Below are 27694 nucleotides of genomic sequence, written 5' to 3'. Positions count from 1 at the left end.
GTGTGTGTGTGTGTGTGTGTGTGTGTGTGTGTGTGTGTGTGTGTATATATATATATATATATATATATATATAACAATTCTGTAACTGTAACTTCGGTCGTTGCTGTGCTTTTTTTGGAAGTCGAATTTCCCAGAGGAACCCACCCGAGGGATTAATAAAGTTCTATCTTATCTTATCTTATCTTACATTGAGTGACATTTGTCTTCCCGTCCACGAGGGGGCGACTGGCCGCTGATAGTCAGCTCTCGGCCCGAAGAGGAAACTTGAGAGAGCCAACATGGCGGCGTCGTTGGTACGGTTTGTCCGCGGAGGTCTTGGAAGGAGTTTTAACAGTACGTTAACTAGAAATCCATATACAGGCTGTAGATTGCAGTGATTCGTTTTAGCCTGCGTCCGTTTGCGTGCTACCAATACAGTGTCGTCTTCAGCTGTCAAATGCTCCGTGTTTGACCTTCGAGCTAGCTAATGCTACCTTTAGCCAGCTCTTGTGTAGCAGTGCGGATTCACTCGTCAGTACCTCTGTGATTGATCCTTTCTGTCTGTCCCTCCTCAGTTGCGAGGACTTCGTGTCTCCTGCAGCAGCAGACCAGACTGCAGGGCTCCAGCACCGAGACCAGACGTGAGTACACACTAACTCATCGTGCAGGGTAGTGCCGCTGAACCACCGAGCTGTTTGACATTAGGACTAATAGCTGTCACTAATAGCTGAGAACCCCAGAGTTAGAATTGTTTTAACTCAACTAGTTAACAGGACGTTACTGTGGGAGTATGGAGCAGCAAATCATTGTTTGTACCTACGGACATGGTTGCATTGACGGGTTGTTTTTGTCCCCGGTACTAACATTACACAGCAACAACTAAAAACATCAGACTTTTTTTTAAACACTGACAGGTGCTTTAAAAATATCCAGAGGGTCCACATATATGTAACAGCACATGGAGTGGGGTCCACAGTGAAAGCTGCTGTGTTTGTGACTGTTGTGATGTTATTTTGTCTGCTGACAGACACACAAAGCTCGACCTATCAGATAAAGCACTACATACATCAAATGAAAATTTAGTGTTTTCCCAACAGTAAAAGACTTTCGTGACTTTGTGCGCGTGTCAGATGAATGAGAAAAAAAACTCTCTGGTGCACAAAGTTGGCAACAAAGAGGCGACACCGCATGTATGTAGCACAGCTGCTGGCTTAGTGTGCCGCTTCTTGAAGTCTGATCTTTGGGCTGAAACATCTGTGCTGAATCGTCCTTAGGGAGGGGAGTCCCAGTAATGACTCACGATGTTTCCTTTATCTTTACAATTTGCTAATGAGGGGCATGATTGGCTTTGACATTTTATATTCTTTGCTATGTTAAGGCTATACATGGACTTTTATTTACATTTGTTCATAAAGTCATTGTGCTTCAGTTTTGTTTTTTTTAAAATGATAATTGAATGAAACAACATTTAGTCCCAGAACATAAGAATACACACACACACACACACACACATATATTTATTTTTATCTCTCTCTCTCTCTCTCTCTCTCTCTCTCTCTCTCTCTCTCTCTCTCTCTATATATATATATATATATATATATATATATATATATATATATATATATATATATATATTAGGGGTGCAACGATACACAAAATTCACGGTTCGGTTCGATACTTTGGTGTCACGGTTCGATATTTTTTCGATACAAAAAAATGTTCATGCATTTTTAATTTGTCATTTATTAAAATTATAAATATATATTTTAACTCAAAAGTACAGTTTTTAAATTTAACCCTAACCCTTGTGCGTGTTTTTTATTTTGACAGCGAATGCGCACCTGCGGACCACTTATGTGCAGCCCTGGTTATTTAGCTCATCATATTGCAGCCACAGAAATTCTTTTGTCCATGAAACCATAAAGCTGCACTTTCTTTTTGCCTTATAGTCTGATTTGTCATATCTTCTCCGTTTTGTGGTAAGCTTTTATTTGGCTGTCACTTCTTCACCCTGACCTGTCTTATTTGGCTCAGCAGAACTGAAATGCTTTTACACGCGCACTCACATAAGCTCAGCGATTCTCTGCGCGATCAACCTCTCACATGTTTAAGCTGCGGGAGATTTCACTTGTCATGTTTGCATAGTAAGCTAACGATTAATAAGACGATGTCAGAGGAATTGGTGCACAAATTATCATCACTCACAGATCAGTGCTGTCGCTCTCTATACACAGTTCGCACGATTGCAAAGTGAAAGCAAAAAAACAAGCGCAAATTCAAACGCGATTTCAATATGTCACATATTGACAGTGGCTCACCGATGCCAATGACATAATTACCCAGCTACATTTCCGAAAGAATGCAGAAGCATTGACATATATTTTTCCTACAATAGCCCGACGGGCAGGGAAGAGATAGATTTTGGTAGCCCAACTGAAAAAATCGCTAGCTCCGGGACGTCGGGCTAGCGATATTGCAAGCCCTGTATCTGATTGAGGAATCACTCATCTTTGGAAAAGAGAGTTTATTACAGAGAAATGGCTCTTTCCAAAATAAAAGCTATACTATCCGCTTCTTCTGGGCTATATTCTCAGCAGCATAAGGAGAATCATGTGCTAACAGCTGTCTAAATGACTCGGCTAAAGTTAGTAGCATGCTTGCTTTTTTTTGTCTGCTTCCACTTGTCTTTGCACTAGGATGATGTCGGCGTAAATGTGCAGTCATATTCGTTGTGTTCCCACTAGTGCTTTCAGGTTAATCTCGTTGAAATGACCTTAACGCCACAACACGGCAAATCTCCGTTAACGAGCTACCGCCGATCACTCCGTGCATGGGGCTAGACGGCCAACACGTTAACGAGCTAACTGCGCTAACACACTAGTTCACACCAATGTAATTGAGCATTGCATGGCACATCCAACATACTGTTTTACTTTAGTCCATGACTCGCTTACCTTCAGGGTCATACGTCACATGAAAACCAAAATAATTCCAAACGCCAGATCTGAATGACGTTCAATTTGCCTGTTGCAAGGAGAGCTTAACTTCTGTCTCGCTAGCTTGCCCTGCGCTCTTCCTTCTGACTATGCTGTCTGTGTTGAGCGCTCAGTGGATCTGCGCTCGACAGTGCAGCCTAGGCGGAGTAGTCGAACACAGATTCACTGAGCGCTCAACACAGACAGCATCGTCAGAAGGAAAATTGATAAAATAAATTACAAATGTTGTATTGTTCGATACACATGCGTACCGAACCGAAAGCACTGTATCGAACGGTTCAATATCGATACGAATATCGTTGCACCCCTAATATATATATATATATATATATATATATATATATATATATATATATATATATATTAGGGGTGCAACGATTTGTCGACTAGTCACGATTACGTCGACTATCAAAATCGTCGACGACTGATTTAATAGTCGACGCGTCGTTTGAAGCTTTGTAAGATCCCAAAAGACGCAGGAATAAGTAGCAGGTTTTAAGAGTGTAATAACGGACTGAAACAGAAGATGGCAGCACTGCATGTACAAGGATGCCAGCTGCCGTTAAACCCCGAAGAAGAAGAAGAAGCAGCTGTGTCCCAGAAATCATAGCGCGGCCCAGCTTAGTTTCCAACAATGGCGGCAGCTAGTTAGTTTTAATATTACTCTTATTATTCTTTCTGGGTCACAAAATAAACGTTTAACGTATTTTCAGGCGAGAATGTAGCTGTGTAAACCTCAAATATCGGCTCAGTTTATCAGGACACCACATATTTTCAAAAGCGCTCCGACGTTTTCGGAGACGTCTGTTACCCACCAGCTCGATAGCTAGCCGGGGGCTAGGTCACTAGCGCGGTGAGAACACCGGACTCCCGGCAAATTGTTTTCTAACCCACCGCCGTCTTTCGCTACTCAGGTTAAATATATATGAGTCACTTAGATAAATTAAAAATGTTGTTGTTTGGCTTTTTTTTTTTTGTATTTTATTTGTTCCTGAGTAAATCGGTTTGTCTGAGATTAAAGTTATAGTTTTTACACAGCTGAATAAACGTCAAGCAGACAGCTGATTATCAAAAGTGTGAGATGCTGGAGAATATACTCCGTTGTCCTGTTATATTTTAGATAGCAAGGAGTTTATTAAACTTCACCGAAACAATCTGCAAATTTCATTAAAATTGAATAAACTATCATCTTGTCTTTATTTTTAGTTAGCACCTTAAACACTTAAAGCTGTAAGCTAATGATAGTTATATAAGAGCAGATGCTGCTGGTGCAATAAGCTGTAGTTTTACGTCCAGTGGATGATGATCTGATTAGTCGACTAATCGCATAAATAATCGGTGACTAGTCGACTATCAAAATAATCGTTTGTGGCAGCCCTAATATATAGTGCCAAGCCGCACGTGTGTTTGTTTGGGAAGCAGCCAGCGGGTAATGGAGCCAGCGCATAATGGAGGAAATGAGTGTGCCGACTAGAAAAATCAACCGAGCGTGACCGAAGAGAAAACAGATGATGGTTCCAATGCCGGAGAGATTGTCGAACGGAAGAGCCATAGAAGTTCCGTAGTGTGAAGGTATTTCGGCTATTTCAAGTCTGACAAAAAATAGAGTAGCGTGCACTGTAAATTGTGCCGAAAGCAAGTCTGGAAATACAATAAACTGGTGCATGCGTCACACTGTGCGCCACGTTATTGTTTCGGTGAAATGAATTTCTACAATACTGTTACTGTTAATTCTACTCTCTGCAGTGTTTAAATGCTTACATATACACACAGTTACTGTCCCTCCACACATACGACTCGGTTCTGCTTCTATGCCCCAGCTTTGTTTACTTTTTCCCACCGAGGCTTCTAGACTTCTGATTGGCCAACATTTCTGCACGGTTAGGAATCTAGCGCCACCTGCTGCTTTGGCATGTTCATAGCAGCGTTTTCCTTCATTTCTGCCTTTATGTGTGGACGGGATTATTTTTTAAAACGAAAACGGAAAATCTCCGTTTTCAAAAATACCCGTGTACGTGTGGACGTAGCCTCAGTCTCTGACTGGAAGCGCTAATTCATCATTCGGCTTTTGTCAGACTAAAGTAACTGTTAAAACTGTTTGAAAAGCTAAGCTATACAACAAGGAGAGATTGAGAATTTCCTTTTAGTTCTCAGTTTATTTGATATTGACAAAAGTTAGTCAGTTTTGTCTGTTCTTCTGTAAAACAAACTAAGATTTATTTTTAGAATTAATATTTTGTTTCTAAGTGGAATTGACAATTTAGTCTGTTTCATTTGTTCTATTTTGAAACTTAAACGCTTTAGCGGCTGTCTTTTGTGTAGTTTGCAATATTTGCCTTTATTTATCTGAAAAAGTCTCATGTTCCTTAAGTACATCTACCCTGTTGAACTTATTATGGGAAATAAATATTTAAATAAAAACAAGCTGCTGATTATTTCACATTTTACTTGTGAGCAACGGCACATTTAAATCTTACAAATATAGTTATTTGGCTCATATCGTGATAGATATCGTTATCGCCTGAAATGAAAAAAACATATCGTGATATGAAAAAATCTCATATCGCCCAGCTCTACGTGTACCACATAAAATCGTTTCGAGGTCAGTAAACACAACCAGAATTCATACATAAAGCACACGGGACTATAAGGGGCAGTGTCGATTTTCAGAAAAATCAAAGCATTGATTTTAAGTGTGCCGTATTTTCCAAAAAACACGGTAATAACGACGTCCCGCTAGCATGTGCTACCAAAAATAGTGCTTTGTTGTGTATCTAACGTACGAAAGCCAAACCAGTTCCACACCACTGAAGTTGCAGCATTTTTACAAACCAGTTCTCGGTTCATCCGTTTCATTCAACGATCCACTTTCGCTCTTCTCATTCTCCGTCGCCGCTGTGCTTTTTCCGCCATGTGCATATGTAAACAAAGACACTGCGCGTGCGCGTTTTACCCATATTCTACCGCAATATTTCATTTTCTTATTGTTGCCCAACATTATACCAGTATTACTGTGAACGGTATGATAAGGCCCAGCCGTACCGTCATTGACCCTGAAGTTATTAGCACTGATTCCCAAACTGTCCCTCACAGTGACTTTATTATTTCAACACTGGTATCGGATCAGCGATTGGTGTTGGCAGAACCTTAAACCCAGGTCTTGTAATCAGATTGGAACCGGGAAAAATCTGAATCCGTGTTTCCTTAATGCTCAGGAGAGTCTTCAGCACATCAGCAAGACAATCAGTTGTATTAGAAAAACAAAAGCATTTTTTCATCTGTTAGGGCTGTGCGATATGACCAAAATCTCATATTCCAATATGAGACATCTATCGTCCCAATAAAGATATAAATCACAAAAATTTAACATTTTCTGAAAATTCTGTGAATCTCGGGCAGCTTGACTTGCGTGAAGTGTTTCCAGCTGCACGTCGTGTACCTGGAGTCTTATGTCTAAAAATGAAACTATACATTTTTAGACATAAGTTGTAACTGTACATTTAACAGCTATTAGTCCTAATGTTTATTTTCACTTGCTAGATACGGGACAGACTTGAATGAGGAAAAGAAAAGGGAGAAAGGAAGAAAGGGAATAAACAGCAGAGAAGAGGGACGGGGATGAAGGGCAAAAAAACAACTAAATAAGCAGAAAAAAAATACATATATCAATCACCTGTTGAGAAAGAAAAAAGAAAACGAGCAGAAGAAAACGAGAGCAACATAATAAACAACATCACGATGATATATGGGAATATAACAGTAAATACTAAATATTAAACATTATTGTGCAGCATATAAGATCAACAGAACACAGTGTGCTTTGAGGTAGGAGCCAAAAAGGGTGTAGTTTGTGGGTGTGATCACCCGTGTGTACACCTGTGAGCATGGACGCGCTTGTTTTTTGTTTTTTAAAAGGTTCCTTCATGTAATAATCTGCTAGAGGGTGTGGGGGGGCCACAGCCCCGTCCTCCAGGGCATGAAGCAGGTATGGAGGAGATCAAAACTCCAGACATCCAGAGGCCCCCAGAACACAAGAGACCAAGGAAGACCAACAGAGGGGCAGCCGCGCCACTGTCCCAGAAAGAGCTGAGGAGAGTCCCAGATGAGGGCTCACTCAGCAGCCGCGGAGCAGAAGCCAGGGGGGGTTGCAGTGACGTGCCTGTGAGCTCTGCCGCCAGCCAGCCTGTTCAAACGTTGGAGTCTAAGGTTTATTTTTTAGCACCTGACGGCTCTTTTTTGCATCCTCTTTCACGTGATTCAGTTTATTTTGAAAAGTCTCAATAGGACCTTGAGCTTTATTGTGAAAGGTTTATGTGGAAAATAAACAAGCGGACATGCAATGGTTTTACCGTCGTTGTTGCTAACAACAAAGCATAAAAACAGGCGCTTGTCCGTCCGTAGTGTGGTTATATTAAATATAAAAGAAAGAGAGAACTTTAAGAAATGAATATAGTCACTACAGTGGCCATCAAAACGATACAAACGATATCGTAAAATTCAATTCAATTTTATTTATATAGTGCCAAATCACAACAAAAGTCGCCTCAAGGCGCTTCATAAATGAAACGATAGATGTTTTTATATCGTCATCCGATGTCTATCGTTATATCAAACGGCCCCAGCGCCTGTGACTCTGGTCAAATGTTACACAGCCTGAAGCGTCTGTCGTGGTGAATTTACGGTGTCGTCTCCTCTGCTCTTTGCAGCCACCGTCAGGCCCAAGGATGCTGTCGCTCACAACCAGCTGGCAGCGTTTGGGGAGTATGTGGCAGAGATGATGCCCAAATATATTCAGCAGGTCCAGGTCAGTTCATATTCACATCACAGTGGGAGCACGTACACTCTTCTGTTGCAAATCCTGCTGCTGACCGAGATAGCACATTGATGGTTTTTCACAGTTATTGTGAAAAGCCATCAATGTGTTGGTGCCGTTACTAATCAAGACCTGAGTAAATATTTTAAAACTGTAATTAGACTTATTATGTTTGGATTTAGGCAGCACGGTGGCACGGTGGTTAGCACTGTTGCCGCACAGCAAGAAGGTCCTGAGTTCAATTCCACCATCAGGCCAGGGTCTTTCTGTGTGGAGTTTGCATGTTCTGCCCGTGTTTGCGTGGGTTCACTCCGGGTACTCCGGCTTCCTCCCACTGTCCAAAGATATGCAACTTGTGGGGATAGGTTAATTGGATAATCCAAATTGCCACTAGGTTTGAATGTGTGAGGGAATGTGAGTGCGAATGGTTGTCTGTCCCTGTGTGTTGGCCCTGCGACAAACTGGCGACCTGTCCAGGGTGTACCCCGCCTCCAGCCCCATGACAGCTGGGATAGGCTCCAGCACCCCCCGCGACCCTGAAAAGGATAAGCGGAAGCGAATGGATGGATGGATGTTTGGATTTACTCTGATTTGAAAAAGGAAGAGAATGGATGAATGCATGTTTAGATTCAGAAACCTGCAGCAGGGCCTAAAAGACTGTGTTCATGTGTGTAGGTGACCTGCTACAATGAGCTGGAGGTGATGATCCATCCTGATGGAGTCATCCCTGTGCTGACCTTCCTGAGGGACCACACCAATGCTCAGTTCAGGAACATGACTGACTTGACAGCTGTCGACATCCCGACACGACAGAACCGTTTTGAGGTACAGAGATAAACTGGAACTGACTGAACCGTGAGCTGCCTGAGGTTATTGCTAAGAGAGGCAAGGATTTAAGCATCCTATCTGCAGGTGCATGCCTGTGTAGCCATGGTTACAAGAAAGTAGAACTCTCAGTGCAGGTGAACAACAACATATAACATGTTACACTATGTCATTATTTGTTTAACAAAAATGTATCCAAAATTTGGTGCGTGAAAGACCAAGTCTACAATTAATGCTTTGATAGGAATTATGAGGGAAAGTAGAGCCTGGTGCTGGTAATCAATGCATTTGATTAACCCTTTAAAGCCGGTCAGCGCGGGCACGCTCCGTTTTGCATAACTATTTTTAAATCCCCGTAGAACTGGAACCACGTAAGCTAGCGCAATAATGATTTTTGCATATGAAACCAGAGGAGTTGTACTTACATCTGATGCCATCAGCTTGTCCTCGGTCACGGTTTCCTTCCACATAAAGCTTTGCAAAAATTGCATAAAAAGCACTTGCAGGAACAAAAACATAATATCCCAGAAACGCTTTGCCGATCCGATCAGCTGTTCATAACACTTCCTACATTGAAATAGACGTCAGCGTGAACTATCGCATGTCCGCCATTACCTGCCCGTAACCGGAAGTGATGTCATTTTTACGGAAAATTTAGTTTTTTACTTGTAGGCCTTATAAGCCTATACTGGTGTTTTTAAAAGTCATGTTTGACTTTAAGCTTTTCTGAATAGTTTCTGTGATGCTTAGAACTCAAATTGCACTGCTGGAAATAGTTTATTTTGATGCACATGCTGTTTTCTTTGCAAATGTGCATTGTAGGATTGTTTTTCGTTTTTTCTGCAGTTTATAAAAATTGGTGTATCTGAAAAATAAAACTATGAAGACACTCAAAATAAATTTTCAGTTGTTGGAAACTATTTTTTGCAACTTTTTTGTATTTAAAGTTTTGAGGGATAAACCTCTTAAAGTAGAAATATATGTAAAAAAAACAAACGATTTTCTATTTATTTTTTTTGTAATTTATTGCAATTTTTTTTAAATAAACTATTATGTAGTTACTATGGACTTAATGCATACATATTATTACAATCTGGGCTATAACAGTTGTATTGATGTATAGCAACTTGAAATGCTCCCAAAAATGGCTCCACAGCATGTAAAAATATAAAGTAAGCTCTGGCGGATTTGGTGCTATGGTAGGTTTTAAAGGGTTAATTGATCATCAGCACGGCCAGCCAAGGAGGAAAGATAAGCACTGATAAAGAAGCAATTATTTATGCTCATCAGTCCATTATTCTACAATGAGAAAGAAAGAAGAATTATAAAAAAGTGGAAAGCATTCAAGACAGACAAATGTACCTCAAGGTCAGAACAGGCAACGCTCCGGGAATCTGGAATAAACCCAAACACTGCATCTCAAAGTGTGCAGGGCTCAGTTAGCATGTTCAATGATAAACCTGATGACAGCCTGGAGATTTCTGCAATGTTGCGGCTCATTTATCAACCGAGCGTCTGCACCAATCTGTGCTTCAAGACGTTTCACAGCAGCATCTGTGATTTATCAACATTTGTTCCTGAATTACTTTGTACTTCTTTAACAAATGGAGTAGTCCCTCTGACTGTGCATCATAGAGCCTGTCTGCATTAGGACATTTTACCATAAACCTTTAAAAATACTTCTGCCACCACGTTCAATAATAATTGTATTTATTATTGTGTTTTGGTCATTTTGTACAGTTTTCCAAAGCACCAAAAACCACACATAATATATAATAAATATGTATAGTATAATATAATATAATATAGTATAATATAATATAATAAAAATTTTCAGTTTAATATTAAATGCTCAGGCTCTAACCTTCATCCAGCGAACCATTTTCTTCCACTTATCTGGAGCTGGGTCACAGGGGCGGCACCAGGAAGGCCAAGGCCTGTTTGGACCTTGAGTCATTTAGGGGCATTGCTCTGCATACTGAGGGGGGTTCAAATATAAGTCAAATATGAGGCCATCTCTCTGAGAGCTAAAGCCTGGTGACATTAGGTCATGTAACAGGATCACAGCAAACCAACCGATCTGTAACAGAAGAGCTGAAAAGAATCATGTCCAGACTCAGTCCAAGAGAAGGGCTGTGGTGGGACATTAGGTAGTCTAATTTATGCATTGATTGTGTACTATAGTACTCTGACTCACTGTGTGTGCTGGTCTACAGATTGTGTACAACCTGCTCTCACTGCGTTACAACTCCCGTATCCGCGTCAAGACCTACACCGATGAGTTAACACCGGTTGACTCCGCTGTCCCCGTCCACATGGCCGCTAACTGGTACGAGAGGGAGGTGAGTTGCCCGCTGCACTTGTGAAACTCAGCAGTGGTTTATACTAACATTACAGACAAACTGAGAGCAAAGCTGTATTACCACAGGTGTGGGACATGTTTGGAGTTTTCTTTGCCAACCATCCCGACCTGAGGCGGATCCTGACAGACTATGGCTTCGAGGGTCACCCCTTCAGGAAGGACTTCCCTCTGTCGGGATATGTGGAGGTGAGTTTACTTTGAGTCCACTTTATTCAACTCCAGCAATGTGAGAGACGGGAAGGAATCTGACCCGAAGCATGCCTCCCTCTGCAGGTTCGTTATGACGATGAGTTGAAACGTGTGGTGGCGGAGCCTGTGGAGCTGGCGCAGGAGTTTAGGAAGTTTGATTTAAACACGCCCTGGGAGGTGTTCCCCGCCTACCGAGATCCCAAAGAGGATGCACCCAAGCTGGAGGCTGGTGAAAAGGCCCCTGAGAAGAAGTGACGTCCTCTTGTTTAGCCTCCACATCTTCATCACCATGTTTTGTTTTTGTGTTATTCTGGGAGTCCAACCCCCCAGCAATCCTGATATTTATGTAAATAAAGATACTAGTAAAACATCTGGAATATTGTGGCTTTTTTTTCTTCCAGTTGATGAAAAAAGTATCTGAAAGGATTTGACAGAGGGGTACAGACCTGTCACTTTCACCATAAACTGGGAAAATGTTTTTAAAAGTAAACCCAATAATGCACAAAGCCTTATTTTGTTTAATTTTTCAAAATAAGTCCTTAAAGAATTTACATTCATGTTGGAATCATGAGCAGCAGAATATCGACCTGGGGGAATTCAAACAAAAAGGAAAAAAAACAAAAATTTTGGCACCTCAGTTGCTGACCTCAACTTCTGTGTTTTTTCACTGGTTTTGGTCTGGGAGGAATCACTCCATCGGTTGTCTCATTAGGAGCATGTCCCAACATTGTCAGGCATGCATGCAACCACATGGGGGCCATACAAACTACTGACACTATTTGAGTTTCAGAATTGTTCTTTTGGCAAAATGAGCTAACGTGCTGCATTTCCTTCCCTTTGATTTTCAGAGTTTTCTTAAATTCAGCCCTGGGTAGGTAGAAAATGTTAATTTCTAACAAATGACGCAGCATCCTTCTGTTCCCGATGTGTTCCTGACACGAAGGCATCCAGCATCAAATCTGTGCTGAATAAGGGGAAATAAGGGACCAACCCGAGGTAACTAAACTGGGGGACGCTGTGTATTATGGGCCCCAAATAAACTGTTCCTACCGAGGCAGCAGCTTTAGCAAGTTGATAAAAGAGAAAACTAACAAACTGTGAGTGAGTGAAAAAGTCTGTGTGGTTGGTCAAAGTTGTCTCCAAATGTTTACCGAGGCTAGGATGTTCATGTGACTGTGATTATAGTTTTTACATTGCAGTGTCTGTTATGAACTTCATACCCCACCCCCCCCCCCCCCCCCCAACACACACACAAACACACAACCGAAAAAATGAAACCAGACGTTTTAAACTATGGCTAACGTGAAAGCCAAACATGAAACAAACTTTTTGTTTGTGACCACTGAAGTCTTTTCAAATTTCAAACACTAAATTTAGCCAGCAGGTGGCGCTGCAGCACTGAATATAAAGCTGGAATGTCTTTCATCGCAGTCAGAAGGACACTCAAACCTTTGTTTATTTTTTATTTTGTCAAACATCTTCATTGAAGCATTCATTTTACAAATAAAAAATACTCGAAACACTTTAAAGAGTCAACGTGAGGCAGACTACTGCAGACAGGCTGTGGGTCAAACTGAGCCCTCTTTCCCCATAAGCAGGGTCACAGTTTCAGTTTCAATCATGCCGAGTAAAATGATGCTGTTCCAGAAAGCGAGCACATTTCGACCCATGTCTGTGCCACATATTTACTAATACACAGTCTTCCATTGGGGATTATCAGAAACAGAGAAGCACAGACCCGAAACATCCAACATATCGTCAGTTACTATACAGATAAGTCACTAATCAAGAAAAGTACACAGCAGGCATCGAGTGGGTCTGTGAAGCTGCTCTGCAATCGTGACAAAGTATCTTTTTCATGTATTTCACTTAAATGCATGCATCACACGAGTTTGGTGCAGGATTTCTGGACACCTTTGCAGACTGGTCACGGTTCTGAAAGCTGAACTGAGGCGTTCCACCTGTGTGCACTCCTCCTCACTGAGTGTTAGACTGTGACAGAATATATCTGCAATGAGCCACGCTCACAGTGTAATTTCATACTGTTAAAAAAAAAGGCATATTTTTCTGAATTTCTCAGAAGTGAGTGCAGCCCGTAAAGGACAGGAAATTGTGGATTAGTGAGACTGTGAATGTGGAGCCACCTGAAGCCGGAGATCAGCTGGTGCAAAATCATTTCTCCTGTGCCCAAAAGATGTGACAATGAAGCAAAGACTTTTCTTTTTACTTTCCACTACTCTAACGCTGTCGTTTAGGAACATTTTCAGGTTTATCTCTTCAGGTTTTCATAATTTTAAAGCCCAGTTTTAAAGACCTTGGTCCATTTGATGTAACTTCCTGCTGCTGCACACTCTCATTTCTGTCTCCTCCTTTGCCACGGTGTGTGTGGTTAGAAATTTCTGCTCTTAATTTTAGCAATTAATCACATTACTGCCAGATGAGGGATAGTCAGAATTCAGGGATACATGAAGGGTTGCATGCTTCTTATAATGCAGCTTGTATTTTTTCCTAATCAGTCCAAATGACTTTGCACCAGCCCACTGTTTATGTTTCCTTCCAATGAATTTTTCACCATTGCGGCGCTCCAAGGGCCGGTAAAACTGGCAGGACCGCAGCGTGGTTAACGGGCATCTAGTTTATTAATAGCGTGGCTGTTTGGATTATTTTAGGAGTTACGTGTATTGGCTGCAACATTCACTGCCATTCAGCCTGCCAACTGAAGCGTGGCTACCCACGCGATCATTACCCCTGCTGTGGTGCTTCAGTCTGAATGCACTTCACTGGAGCAAGAGGAAGTGTTTATACACAAGTTTCCTGGGCTAATTAATTAATAGAGATTTTTCTGTGTGGCTCAGGATCGGCAGTTGTCCGAGATCTCTGATTCGCTGGTTATGATGTGGACATCATAGCTTATGTCTTATTTAAGTGTGAACTTCTCCACCCACAGCTTTACAAGAGGAAAATTATATCTTGAGCGATCTGATAAAAGCTAAAAGAAAGCAAAGTCAAGGCCTCTGGTATTTAATGTGAAATGTTTTGTTAATGGCCTTTTTAACTTTTGATACTAATAACAGATTTTGTTGCTAGGGGACAAAAGCTTTCTATCTTTTTTCTTCACGTTTAATTTGTTGACTCCTCTAACAATTAAAAAAAAAAGTTTGCTTGAATTTAGGCAGAATATTTGCCTTGATTTGAAAGATTCTGCTTATCCAAATAATAAAAGAGGGATTTTGGAAGTGATTGGACTGTAGTGTCTGGTTGGACACAAAAGCAGCTGCACCTGCAGCAGATGTACATGAACACCACCACTGCTCAGGTGGAGCACCACTTCTCTCCACCTGATGAATGCCAGTCAGTCTCTATTTCCTCTATTGAGGAAACTGTGTTGGGTTAAATGCACACGAGCACAGACTCTGTTGTTTGCTGTGAGAGTGAGCTGTTAAGCAAAATGGGATAATAATTCAGTGTGGGTTCGACACTGGGCAACCTTTTATAATTGCACAGCCATTTATGCTGTCAGTACCACCAAAATACTGATTAATGAAACTAATGTTGATTTGTTATTTTAGTCTTCAGGAAGCAGGTTTGCATTTTTTATACACTGGTGTGTTTAGATCAGGGGTGTCCACCTCCAGGCCTCGAGGGCAGGTGTCCTGGATGTTTTCGATGTGTCCTTGATCCAACACAGCTGATTCAAATGGCTAAATGACCTCCTCAACATGTCCTGAAGTTCTCCAGAGGCCTGGGAATGAACTAATCATGTGATTCAGGTGTACTGACCCAGGGTGAGATCTAAATCCTGCAGGACACCGGCCTTCGAGGCCTGGAGGTGGACACCCCTGGTTTTGATCGTTGGTTATATGAGAACCTCATTCCTGTGAATTTATAGCCAGTTAACTGTAATAAAAATGTAAATGTTCAGTAAAAGTGAAGTATGATTTCACATGTTGCCTTTCCAACAGAGAAGGTGATTTCATAAAGTCAAGGTTCATCACAACTTGAACAGCATCATCGTTTCCCCTGCGGCGTGAAATTAAACAGACATGCATATTATAGCTGCCGGGAGAAGCAATTACATTTTCCCCACAGTGGTTCTGAAGACATGAATTAAGTGCCGCTAGAATTAGAAATCAAATTAAGGTCCAGATCCCTGCAGGCTCAGAGGTGGCATGTGGTCAACAGTCGGATGGATATGGAGTCTGCACATTTCTACAGCTACGTCAGTTTGTTCCCGTCGCGCTCTGCTCCTCCTGCGGCTGATATTTGGGCGAGAAACACCAAACTTTAAAAAAAAAAAAAGACTAATTTTGACACAAAACACACAAATTTCATATCAATTTACATGCCTCTATAGACAAAGAAAGTAAAGACACTTTACAAGCAGAAACACCTTGGACGAGGGTAACAAATGCACTTGGAGGAATATTTTGCTCAAAAAAATGAAAAATTCAGTGATTATCTACCACAGCTTTATGTCTACAGGTCAGACTGAAGTGTGCATGCAGTTTGAATTTTCATTTTGCTCAATGTAATGGAATTAAGTACATCGTTTTGCAGTTTAACCCTTCCCTTATAATTCTGCAGTACATTACACAGGACGTTTACTGCACATTTATCAAAACATGCTTACAAGTTTCTCTTCAGAGCAAGATCTTATGTTCAAAATGCAATCAAATATAAAGACTTTACAAGGACGATGTACTGTGGTACGCACCGGCCAACTGTCAACATTAAATAATCATATAACACTTTAACTAAAGTCGCCTCATTTAATCACTTAATCTAGCAATGTAGTTGGCAAGTAACATATGTGTTTATTTGTCAACAACTTAATGTCATCAAGCGGCAACGAGCAGCAGCCTCGTCTAAAAAAGAAGCTAACAAAGCCAAATCTATGAGCCACTTGGGCCTGACAACGGAAACAACTCAGTTTCAGTGCAGCAGAAATACGCAGGTGTAGAGTTAGGTTCAGTTTTTTATCTTTGTCTTTATAGCGAGAAGTGAAACTGTCTTTTGGGGCATTTTCATTGCTGCTGTCTAAAAAAATAACTTGCTGTGTTTATTGCACCGCCTTGGATTCAGTGTTTGTGAGTGACTTTCTAACAGCTGGCATTAATTATCAGATATCTGTGACCGCACATGCAGCTCGCTAACCTATCTTTGTTGCCCAACTTAGAAGTTAGCTTGCTAGCATTCCACCTTAGCATTCCACCATATTGTCCCAATATCCATCCAATCATATAATAATCATTAACAGTATATCACAGAGCATTTCTGAATCCCACTCTGTTTTTGAGCTGTATAAAAGACATGGACGCTAACTGATGAGCTAACACAGGAGTGAGTGGGTGATAACCACTGAACTTTCATTAAAGAGTTAAATATTCACATCTGCCAACATCATATCCTGGGAAGCCACTGGCTGAACATTGATTTTGTTGTAAGCGCTGCACTCAGTCCGGGTCGCTGTGACTTTGTGAAGGAATTCATATGAAGCAGAAAGACAGCCACAAAGCAGCATTCATTTGGAGTACAGCTCCCCAGTACTTTCTGTGAAATCTGAGACTTTTCCATCTTATATGAATTCCTCCAGAAATGTTCGGTGCCTAGTCAAGGTGCTGCAGCTAGGGTTTCTTGTCTGCATATGATTGGCTGGTGGCAGTATTGGTGGTGGCGGCAGCAGGAAAATCTGGGTATACCAGGAAGCCGGTAAAAGTGATGTACTTGGCGTGGTTGCTGTAGGCACCGAATCCATCTCTCTGGTGGGAGTAGAGCCAGACTGTGTCCCCTGGTTTAAGTGACAGCATCAAACTCTGGCTTTGCAGAGCTTTCTCACCTTGGCTATCGTCATAGATCATCGCTTGCACTTCCAGGCGGTTCTTCATCAGTTTGACGGACAGTGTCTTCTGTGGCATCTTGCCCACGTTGAAAGAGAAATAGTACGCCCCGGGAATGCGGCAGGTGAACACTCCCTCTGTCACGTTGAAGTCTTCCCCTATGTTAACAAATGCAGTGTCGAAGCTCACCGGCTGGTGTTGCGGCATGCCCAGTTGGTTCACGCCCACAATGCTTTGGGTGCGCCCCACCGAGAAAGCAGATCTCTGGTCATCCTCTTCGTCCTCCTCCTCCTCCTCTTCTTCCTCTTTCATTTGCGGCTCCTTCTCCCCATCCGTCATTCCGGGTCTGACATGATCCGTGGCCTGGTTGTCGCTCGGCAGTGGGATGTTGTCTTGCAGTGGCTGCTCGGAGTCGGCGTGCTGCTGGTGGTGATGGTGGTGCGTTTGGTAGCCGTAGACATCGGGGTACACAAGGTAACCATTGAAGGTGGTGTAGTGTCCGGTGTTGCTGTACAGCGCGTAGCGAGGGTCGCCATGGAGACGGAGCCAGACAGTGTCCCCGAACTCCAGCTGCAACATGACACTCTGGCTCTGCACCTGAGGAATGATGCAGACTGTTATGCCGGTGTAGTCATACCGAGGCCTGTTTCACATCAACAACAAACACATGATCCTGTCACACAGCCTTTCATTGGACGGAATAATCCGCTCTGATCTGATCTCATTCCCATCCCCACACAAACACACCCTCTGTGAGTGCTACCACAACCTCTGACATCATAAAAGAGCGCTGTAAATATGGGGAGAAAAAACACACATCGAGAGAGATTGATTCAATCAATTATAAGATGTCTCTATAAAGTGCCGGGGCCTGTTTAAAGGTTATTGAAGTTCCATATTTTGGGAAATCTGGTAGCTTGATTAGATTAGAAGCTTTTGCATTTTTTAAATGTGCATGAAATGCAATGATCTGCTGGGAAACCTCTGGGTCTGACATTCATGTGCATGCCACTGGAATATACCAGAAGGTGTGCATGGCTCACCCAGTAGGAGAGCGTGCCCTCAGGACAGCTGAGGCACATGAAACAGAGCCAGAGACCCTGACCCAGTCTTCTTGATTCTGACTGAGCACTAAAAAACACAACAGATTCATGCTGGGGGATCTTAGCCCAGGACACCTTCAGTACAGTTCTCAGTGTCAGGAATTTCACTTCACAAAGCAAAGTCCCAAAGTCCCAGTGCCTGACAGATCTGCACTCGGAGCTTCTTTAACCGTGTCCTGCTGGGCCAGCTGTGTGTATAAGCACAATGTAAGGTAGATTATTTAATGTTGTGGCCAGTCAAAGTACTAACTGTGGAGCTGGAGCTCACTTCCATAAAAACCTGAAGCAGGCTCCAAAGTTAAAAAACAGTCACTTTATTATAATAAGCAGAGGTGTATTAGGGCTTGGTGCATTTCCGCTCAGTCACTGACAAGAGAGAGATACCGGGGTGTTTATTACCCACTTTGACAAGGGGATAAAAGTTTAGGTCAGTCTCATCCTCCAAGTGTAGTAATCCTAACCAGTAATACCTGCTGAACATGTAAAGCACTACTGGATTATAAGATTTGGCCGCTAGCAGCTTTCTGTACATAAAAACAAATAAGATTGAAGCTCTGAAGCGTACCTTCCTCTCCTCCCCTGCATTTTCTTCATACACAATGGCCTGCACCTCATTCCTGTTTTTCATCAGCATCACAGACAGGTCCTTATGTGGAAACTTTCCCACGGTGAAGGAAAAGTAGTAGGCTCCAGGGATACGACAGCGGAACAGACCAGACTTGGCATCAAAGTCCCCACCGATGTTGACGTAAACACCGTCAAAGGTTACCGTCATCTTTGGTCCACCTTCCATGCTGCTGGTGCGAGCGACCGAGAAAGCTGAGCGCAGCTCTACATCATCAAGCAGACGGGCGAAACCCCACGCACTGCCCATGTGACTCAGGCACAGCAGGACAATCAACAGGCCGGCTGGGAGCAGCATCTTATCTGTAGACAGAAAGAAAGAAGGGACACGTTTACCTCAAATACAGGTTTGCAAAGTTTCAGTCACACATCTCAGAGTTTCAGTCCTAGCTGCGGTTTTTGTGACAGTCTATCATAGAAAGGTTTCCATGGATCACTTGGCAAACAGCAGTGTATAATCAATACGTGACAGGGAAGTTAGGATATGGAATTTCCCTTGCTGCCTTGTCTTACTCCATGATTCCGAGTGGGATTTAATAAATAACCCTGTTGTGTTCAATCTGCTTAAACAGCACATCAGCTCCAGCTGCCTGAAGCCTTGTGTTCATTTATCTTGCTGCTTAGTGGCTGGAACATTTGTAACGGTTGTTTCATTAATTTCCACAGCATCGTATTCGTCCCCTTCACATGATTTGATATACCAATGCTCATAGTGAACTAGCACATGGAGATAAATGGAGATAAACCAGAACCCATTTCTGTGGAGAAGAGTTGGACTAGTTTTTTTCTGTCGATGGTTTCTTAATCATCACCATGGCAACACAGTAACGTGGTGGCTAACACCACTGCCTCACACCTGAAAGTGTTTGCCTCGTACCTGTGTGAGTTCTCTCTCCATCCCTCATCTCAGAGACACGTAGTTGGTAGGATTCAGATAATTGGTGATCCTAAACTGCCCAAAGATGTGAATGTGAATGCACACACACACACACACACACACACACACACACACACACACACACACACACACACACACACACACGCACACACACACCTGTAAATGGATGGATGCTGCTTACGTGCTGTCGCAGCCTTGCTTTGCTGCTGTCACTGCCCTTGAGGCAGTCACTGACCTCCTGGATGTACCTGAGCTACTCTCACTGAGTCAGTGTTGTCGGCACACTTGAACCAGCAGAAACTTCCTGAAATTTAGCACCAACTCAAAACATCACCTGACAAAAATGTCCATCGTAGAGAATTATGGACAATAATAAATAACTGAGCTTCAACTGTTAAGCAAAGGCCATTTACTGCATATGAAAGATGACATTGCTCCATCAAGCTGAGCTTTTTGTCTACTGCCATCTAGATCAGTTTTAAAAACCAAGCCGAATTTTTGGCCTGTCTTAGAAGCTGAGGAACACTTCACTCTCATATGGTAGCAACTCGTCTGTCACAGCACGACTGCCTGACACAAGCTCTGAATCACACCCTGTGTTTTTATCCTTTATAATTTACAAAATAAATATAATCTTGCCTTCAGTAACACTGTTACTGTAATAAGTGGACAAACCTGGAGAAGCCAAAGCATCACTTTCTTGTCGACTTCATTACAATCAGGTTTTCTTCTGCAGTCAGAGAAGCTGCCCCTTCCTGGTCATGACAGACCGTGCAGTCATTTTAGCCACATCTGTCATTTGCACAGTGGAGGCACATATTTGTATCAACATTAGAACCACACTGGACAAACCCGACCCCCATACAGTGGAGCAACTACACATTTGCACATCAAAAACGACAACAAAAAAAGCTTTTCAATGAAAGAAAAACACGCAGTCCCAGAGCAGGGTTTGAATCACTCAAGCAGTTCGTGCTCAGTAAAGGAGGTATTGTGTTCTTTATTAGCAGCGACAAGCGCTTTCATTGTCTTATTGTCCTCCCCCAGTGAACCAACAGGAAGTAGACACACACACACACACACACACACACACACACACACACACACACACACACACACACACACACACACACACACACACACACAGGTGGAGCTGCAGGGCTCTGAAAGCTTGTCAGAACAAAAGGACGAGGCTTAACATGTAAGGAGCAGAGACTCGGGGGAGTGGTCTCCATGTTCAGCACAGCAAATACATGATCACCACCTTAGTTTTACATTTGGACTTATTACATATAACAACCATCCACTCACAAAACAAACAATGCAGAACGTTAGAGAATATGAAGAAAATTAGATGCAGTTGTGTCAACAATATGCTTCAGTATTTCACACAATCAGAAGAATCTGAACTCTAATTCAAATTGTGAGCAGACGGTGGAGTTTTATGACAAGTGACAGTGAGGTATCAGAAGGTTTATATAGTCATAAACCCTGTCACACACTTCCCCCCCCCCAAAAATCAATACTTGAGTCACCTGATGCTGCTACTGGCTCTCTGTACTGTAGCTGTGAATGCTCTCATAGCGAGGGTGCTGCTGTGCTCTTAAGGTTCTGGTGTTATACTCCCTCCCAGGCCCTCACGTAGGTACCATTCATTTATTTTAAACACTATAGCTGATAAAAACATAAAACAATAAACATGAAACTCATTAAATGAAACATTTAGAGATAAGTGGTTAATCCATACTGTCAGATTCATTTTTTACACTGTGACATATCTCAGTTATTGTTTTATTTTGCAAATGTTGACAGATTATATAAGTGCAGGATGTGGAGCTGGTTAGTTTGCAGCATTGTTGTAAAGTTTCCTCTAGATTTGGCTGTGGTTTCCATGGTAACTGTTAGGTTAGGTCAAGGTCAGTTTGAACTGGAATGACTGACGGTCCTGCTCCATGAAGAAATTGAGTGCAGTGTATCTTACAAGACAAATTAAAAGTGAGTAACATTTCCCGACCACACTGCAGGTTTCTCCCGTCTCACAGGTTATTTTTGCAGAGGAAGGCACTCTGGACTTCTGGATGCTGCTTATTTTGTTAAACCAAATGTCTGCATATTTTTATATCATATTTTATGATGGATCTTTTACTGGTGACCTGACAAGGCTAATCTGCCTACCAACCCAGACGACAGCATTGCACATATGTTCAGCATCACAACTGCAGAAAGCTGGCATGCTGTGGAAAATACAAATAGAAACAGAATGCAAAGATTTTATTTACAGTAGAACACAGACAGCAAATCAAATGTTTCAATTGAGAAAATGTACCATTTCAGTTAGAAAATAGGTGCTTTTGATTTTGTTGACAGCAACACATCTGAAGCTGGGCCATGTTTACGAACATGTAGCATCCCTTCTACTGACGACAGTCCGTAAACATCTGGGAAAATCAGGGATACCGGCTGCTTTTGGGAGACGAATGTCGACTCGTTCTTTTCTGATTCTTGACTGGATCTTCTTTGCCGTGTCTTTCATTTCATAATGCTCCAAATATTTTTTATTGGTGAACGGTCTGGGCTGCAGGCAGCTCAGTTACCCCGCCATGCTGTTGTAAAAATTGCAGTGTGCAGTTTTTGTCTTTGTCCTGCTGACATAGACAAGGCTGTATGTACCTTTAGCATTGATGCTGCCTCTCCAGATCCAGTTCCACAGGCACTAACACACCTGATTATCATCACAGATGAAGGCTGCTGAACTTGTACTGATTATAAACTGTCCATCTCCTCTTCAGTCCAGATAACGCAAAATAATAAAAAAGTGTGTGACCACAGAACAGTTTTCCACTTTGCTCCAGTCAGCTTACAGTTTGGCGCAGAGACGGCAGCAGTGTTTCAGCAGTGCTCACACATGCATGATGCAGATTTGTGGGCAAACATAGACAGTGATTTCTAGAAGTGTTCCTGAGCCCATGCAGAGATTTCCATGACAGAATCCCTTTAGTACAGTTCCACCCGAGGGCCAGACTATCATTCTTAGAGTCTCACACACTTTTGGTCACATTATATTCCACTGCATTATGTTTTAATTTACACTCTTACACAGTGTTCTTGTTCTTTTGGAAATGGTTTTATGAACTGCATGTTTTTACTTGGGTTAAATGCACAAGCTTAGACGCACAGACTAACATTCACTGTCAAACCAAACACAGTAAACACACCATTACTTTGTGCAACACTTTTGCAGTAGTGTAACAGGTTTGCATGCCTAACTGGTGAGAAAAGTGGAAACTATAAGACTTAAAACAGGTTCATACATACAGGCTGCATGTACACAGCACACACACTGACTGGGGATAACGTTTTGACTCCTTAAGCTTGTCCAGTTTTCTAACACATTAACTTTGAGGACACAAAGGTCATGTCCTCCCCAACAGAAGGGAACAGAATAAGATAAGATAAGATAAGATAACCTTTATTAGTCCCACACGTGGGAAATTTGTTTTGTCACAGCAGGAAGTGGACAGTGCAAAAGTTATGACGCAAAAATTAGAATACAATAAGAATAAATACAGTACACAGCTGTACAGAATAGAATAAAATAATATACTATATACAGTAGAATAAAATAGAATAAAAATATACAATAAGATAAAAATAGAATACGAATGCTATATACAACTGAGTAAAAATACAACGATGCCAGAAAAGATTATTGCACTTAGTGTTATTGCACATGTGTGGATGTGTGTGTTTGTTCAGTTAAAGTCTTTGTTGTGGAGTCTGACAGCAGTGGGGAGGAAAGACCTGCGAAATCTCTCCGTCCCACACCGTGGGTGCTGCAGTCTCCCACTGAAGGAGCTGCTCAGTGCTGTCACAGTCTGCTGCATGGGGTGGGAGACGTTGTCCAACAGGGATGACAGCTTAGCCGCCATTCTCCTGTCACTCACCACCTCCACTGGGTCCAGAGGGCATCCTAGAACAGAGCTGGCCCTTCGGATCACCCTGTTCAGTCTCTTCCTGTCCCCAGCAGAGATGCTGCCGCCCCAGCAGACCACACCATAAAAGATAGCAGAAGCCACCACAGAGTCATAGAAGGTCTTCAGGAGTGGGCTCTCCACCCCAAACGACCTGAGTCTCCGCAGCAGGTACAGCCTGCTCTGCCCTTTCCTGTAGAGGGCGTCTGAGTTATGAGTCCAGTCCAGTCTGTTGTTCAGATGAACACCAAGGTACCTGTAGCTGTCCACAGCCTCAATGTCCATACCCTGGATGTTCAGTGGTTGCAGTGGAGAATGCTTGTGCCTGCGGAAGTCTACCACCAGCTCCTTGGTTTTACTGGCGTTGATCTGGAGGTAGTTCAGCTGGCACCAGTCCACAAAGTCTTGAGTCAGTCCTCTGTACTCCTTGTCGTCCCCATCAGTGATGAGGCCGACTATTGCAGAGTCATCAGAGAACTTCTGCAGGAAGCACTGGGTGGAATTGTGGGAGAAGTCTGCAGTGTAGATGGTGAAGAGGAACGGAGCCAGAACCGTTCCCTGTGGGGCCCCCGTACTGCAGACGACCCTGTCCGACACACAGCCCTGAGTCCTCACATACTGTGGTCGGTCGGTGAGGTAGTCCAAAATCCAGGTAGTGAGGTGATGGTCCACTCCAGAGTTCTCCAGCTTGTCCTTCAGAACCGAGGGAAGAATAGTGTTGAAGGCACTGGAGAAATCAAAGAACATGATTCTCACAGTGCTTCCAGCGGTCTCCAGGTGAGCGAGGGAACGATGTAGGAGGTGAATGACGGCATCATCCGCGCCAATGCCAGGCTGGTAGGCAAACTGAAGTGGGTCCAGTGATGAGCTTGTTAGGCGCCGAAGCTGAGCCAGGACCAACCGCTCCAGGGTCTTCATCAGGTGGGATGTCAGAGCCACCGGCCTGTAGCTGTTGAGGTCCTTGGGGCGTGAAGTCTTTGGCACTGGTACAACACAGGAGGTTTTCCAGAGCTGTGGGACTCTTCCCAACCTCAGGCTCAGGTTGAAGAGGTGCTCCATCACCCCACACAGTTGGTCCGCGCAGGACCTGACGACCCTCGAGCTGATGCCATCTGGGCCCACTGCCTTCTTGCCATTAATCCTCCTCAGTTCCCTCCTAACCTGGGTGGTTGAGAGAGACAGGCTGGAGCCTTGTGTTGAGTGTGTATTGGATGCTGTTGTTGGGGGTGGGGGGGAGTGAGCAGGGTGAATAGAGGAGGTGTGAAGTGTCTGAGGTGTCAGAGGTGGAACAGCAGCAGTGGGGGTGGGTGAGTCTGCAGCCGATGTTGAAGAGAATGAAGAGATAATCAGCGTTATTCACTTCACATGCATGAAATCATGATGTTATGGCTGATCGGTGTATATAACTTATATGAAGCAGGAAATAGGTCCGTATATTTTGTTCTGCTGGGATTTTTACTGGCTGTTATTGATTAGAATTTGTTCTCATGACAAACCGGCATTGTGGCGTCTTACCTCATCTAATGTGCAAAGTGTTGTATATTATATGGTTCTCTATAACTTGTAATCTTTGAAAGTTATTTACTGGTGAAACTAAATGTTCTTCTTGTATGGCTATACTAAATCGACCTCTTTAAATGGAAACTAATTATAGTGGTTAATTGTACTTAAGGCACCGAGGCAAAACTGATCACTTCTGTGTGATTACTCGTCCCATTGCAGCAGAGAGAGAAATCTTTTCTGAGAAAGCAAATAGTGCTGCAGATATCATAATTTTCCTTTATGAATCATAACAGTCTTAAAAAAGCAGATGATGCAGTAGTTAGTCTTGTTCACATAATGGCACCTTACATTAAAAAAATAGTGTTTGTCTATGTAATGGCAGCAGTTTTAACTAGTCATGTTGATTCTCCGCAGAGAGACGCTTCGGGTTCAAACAGTAATAAAAGAACAGATCAAACAAACTTCCTCCATAATGAGCACCCATGGGAGTAAAGCACAGAGCGAAGCAACAGAACGGGATGGAGCTGAGTAAGTCCATTCAAGAATAAAGAGTACATGGTGATACTTTTTCAAAAAATTTAACTAACGAGCCTCTTTCTAGTGCCCTGCACAGTTCTATAGTTAAAATGCACCTCAGGTGCATATTTCTCTTTGGCTGACTTTCTTGAAGTTTAGTGTTAACATTATTATGCGCGGAGCATTGTAATTGTGTGGTTACAATTATCTGATTGTACAAGCTTTTTTAGTATGCATAACACAACAATATCTGTTACACACTGAGTGTGTTTGACTATGTGCTGCTCAGTGTGTGCTGCAGTGAATATTCTTCATTTTAACCAGAAACAAACAGAAAAACACTAAATGGCTATGCTAGCTGTACTGAGGTGTAGCTAACAATGCTGCAAAGCACTACTTTGAGCTGAACATATGCTAACATATGTTCACTGATTATGCTAACACATCGATGTTAAAGTAGACCTACTGCTGTTTCTGTCATGTAAAAGTGTATGACGGTCATATGGACAACACAGTGGTGCTAGCACAGTAATCCCTGTTGGCCAAAAGCCCCTTTAAGCATGTTAACTGCCTGAGCATGGTAGCATGCTAACATTTGCTATACAGCATGATGAGTAGCATACCACGACATTTGATTAGTTGTTGTAGTTTTACTCAGTAGCAGGGTGTCCGGTGATTACTGCAGTAATAAAATGACATAATGTATGAAGGTTAAAAATAAATAATACTAATGTAAGTACCGCAAGCCCAGAGGTCTGTAAACAATAAGCACTGCAAGTAAGATGAAGTATTGGCTCAGATACGAGTTATCTGCCATCTGGCAACAAAACGCCTGAAGATAGGGGCTGCTGCCTGCAGAGGCTCAGTCATCACGGGATAGCTGACTTTCATATTTGTTCACTCTGCTGTTAATTGTGTTTCTAATTTCTTGCTTCCCCACAGGCCGAGACAGACTGTGCAGAATTGGTGAAGCTGCTAATATTAAATAGGCTCCAAGTCACAGGCAATTTGTTATCTATCAGTCAGAAGTGTAAGTTCAATAAGTTATTGGATCATAATATAGATGTGTATATGTTCTGAAACCAAACCTGTAACAATAAATTAATAATTTGTGGAAATTACTTTAGTGTTATGTTACTGAAATATATTTTTGTTATTCTTGAAGCTCAACAGCTTCACAAGTTAATTACCTCGTTGGAGTGTACTCTTGTTTCAAGAGGACAACAGCTCTGTTTAACCCTCCTGCAAATAAAACCATATGTTAACTTAATGTGACTGCTAGCACTCGGCTGTGATGGCCAATACAGAGACTGAGGGAAGCCATCAGACTAACATCAGCTGTGACAGATATAATATGAGGAAATGTATCAGCTAATGAATTTGACTGCCATGAATCTTATTTACTATTTCTTTTTACTAGTTACTTATCTCCAAATGTCTGTTCATACGTCGATTTCTATATTTAACTGGGCTGAAGCCAGAATTCCCTTTTTGAACAGCTTACGAGTCCAGCAGCTTCTTCTGAGGGGAATACTGAGTAGTCTGAGCAGACTGGGAGATCCCGTTATGGTCCCAGTGAGTCCTGGATATGTTCCTTTTAACAAAAGACGTCTGTTCTTCCATGTGCCAGAGGATTTACTATGTACTGGAGTAAAACATCTCCTACCCTCATTCCCCTTAAATACTGTTTGTGTTTTCTGGCTTTTTGTCTCAGGGCAACAACAGAAGTAGGCCAGAGCTGTGTTTACATACACTGTAGAATCAGGTGGAACTGAACACATGAAAAACAAATTACAATAAGCAAAAAACAAACAAACAAACATGTAAATGCTGCCATCAAACTGCCTCTTTTGTCTTGCCTTCAGACTGCTCAGTAGTTTATCTGTAGTTGTCCAGATATTCGGTGAGTTCTTAAACTCCATGGTATGCAAATATCCGTGTCAGTACTAGCTGTTTCAAAGTGCCAGGAAACATGTTCTGGGAAAATCCATGGGGACTGATTCATTACTCAGTTCGCCAACCAACCGGATGTATGAGTTGGCGCTGCCGCGATACACCTAATCCACCGTGCCTACATC

General features: G+C 42.4%; 2 protein-coding genes and 1 long non-coding RNA gene across 4 annotated transcripts in view; 2 read left to right on the top strand and 1 right to left on the bottom strand.

The window, feature by feature from the left end:
- The first annotated feature begins 201 nt into the window (after window positions 1–201).
- Window positions 202–11534, top strand: ndufs3 (NADH:ubiquinone oxidoreductase core subunit S3). Its single transcript, XM_085276756.1, has 7 exons — window positions 202–333; window positions 555–620; window positions 7682–7779; window positions 8464–8613; window positions 10830–10955; window positions 11042–11161; window positions 11249–11534. Exons 1-7 carry the CDS (start codon window positions 279–281, stop codon window positions 11417–11419), a joined length of 786 nt encoding a protein of 261 aa, XP_085132882.1. The 5' UTR covers window positions 202–278; the 3' UTR covers window positions 11420–11534.
- On the top strand, window positions 3336–7409 carry LOC146583748 (uncharacterized). The gene is made up of 2 exons (XR_014892724.1): window positions 3336–3671; window positions 4104–7409. It is a non-coding gene; the product is annotated as an uncharacterized LOC146583748 (long non-coding RNA).
- A 1079-nt stretch (window positions 11535–12613) lies between the features above and the next one.
- Window positions 12614–27694, bottom strand: part of c1qtnf4 (C1q and TNF related 4) — a 55105-nt gene continuing 40024 nt past the window's right edge. The window contains exons 1-3 of one of the 2 annotated variants that reach the window (XM_085276743.1): window positions 19606–19666; window positions 18670–19031; window positions 12614–17598 (exon numbers count right to left, since the gene is read on the bottom strand). In XM_085276743.1, the coding sequence (XP_085132869.1) occupies window positions 16789–17598; window positions 18670–19031; window positions 19606–19633 (1200 nt within the window). In that variant the 5' untranslated portion in view covers window positions 19634–19666 and the 3' untranslated portion in view covers window positions 12614–16788. Of the gene's footprint in view, window positions 17599–18669; window positions 19032–19605; window positions 19667–27694 lie in introns of those variants that run through there. The other variant, XM_085276738.1, reaches the window with a different exon arrangement.

This window comes from Mchenga conophoros, linkage group LG1 (genome assembly GCF_057382185.1).
Source record: "Mchenga conophoros isolate Kocher_MC1m ecotype Shallow Benthic linkage group LG1, M_conophoros_male_GT1.1, whole genome shotgun sequence".
Lineage (NCBI taxonomy): Eukaryota > Metazoa > Chordata > Actinopteri > Cichliformes > Cichlidae > Mchenga > Mchenga conophoros.
This window is presented reverse-complemented; position numbering and strand designations above follow the sequence as displayed.

Coding starts and splice junctions, on each gene's coding strand:
- ndufs3 (XM_085276756.1), top strand. CDS start 279: ATGGCGGCGTCGTTGGTACGGTTTGTCCGCGGAGGTCTTGGAAGGAGT. Junction 334..554: donor TCTTGGAAGGAGTTTTAACA/GTACGTTAACTA, acceptor GTCCCTCCTCAG/TTGCGAGGACTTCGTGTCTC. Junction 10,956..11,041: donor CTAACTGGTACGAGAGGGAG/GTGAGTTGCCCG, acceptor GTATTACCACAG/GTGTGGGACATGTTTGGAGT.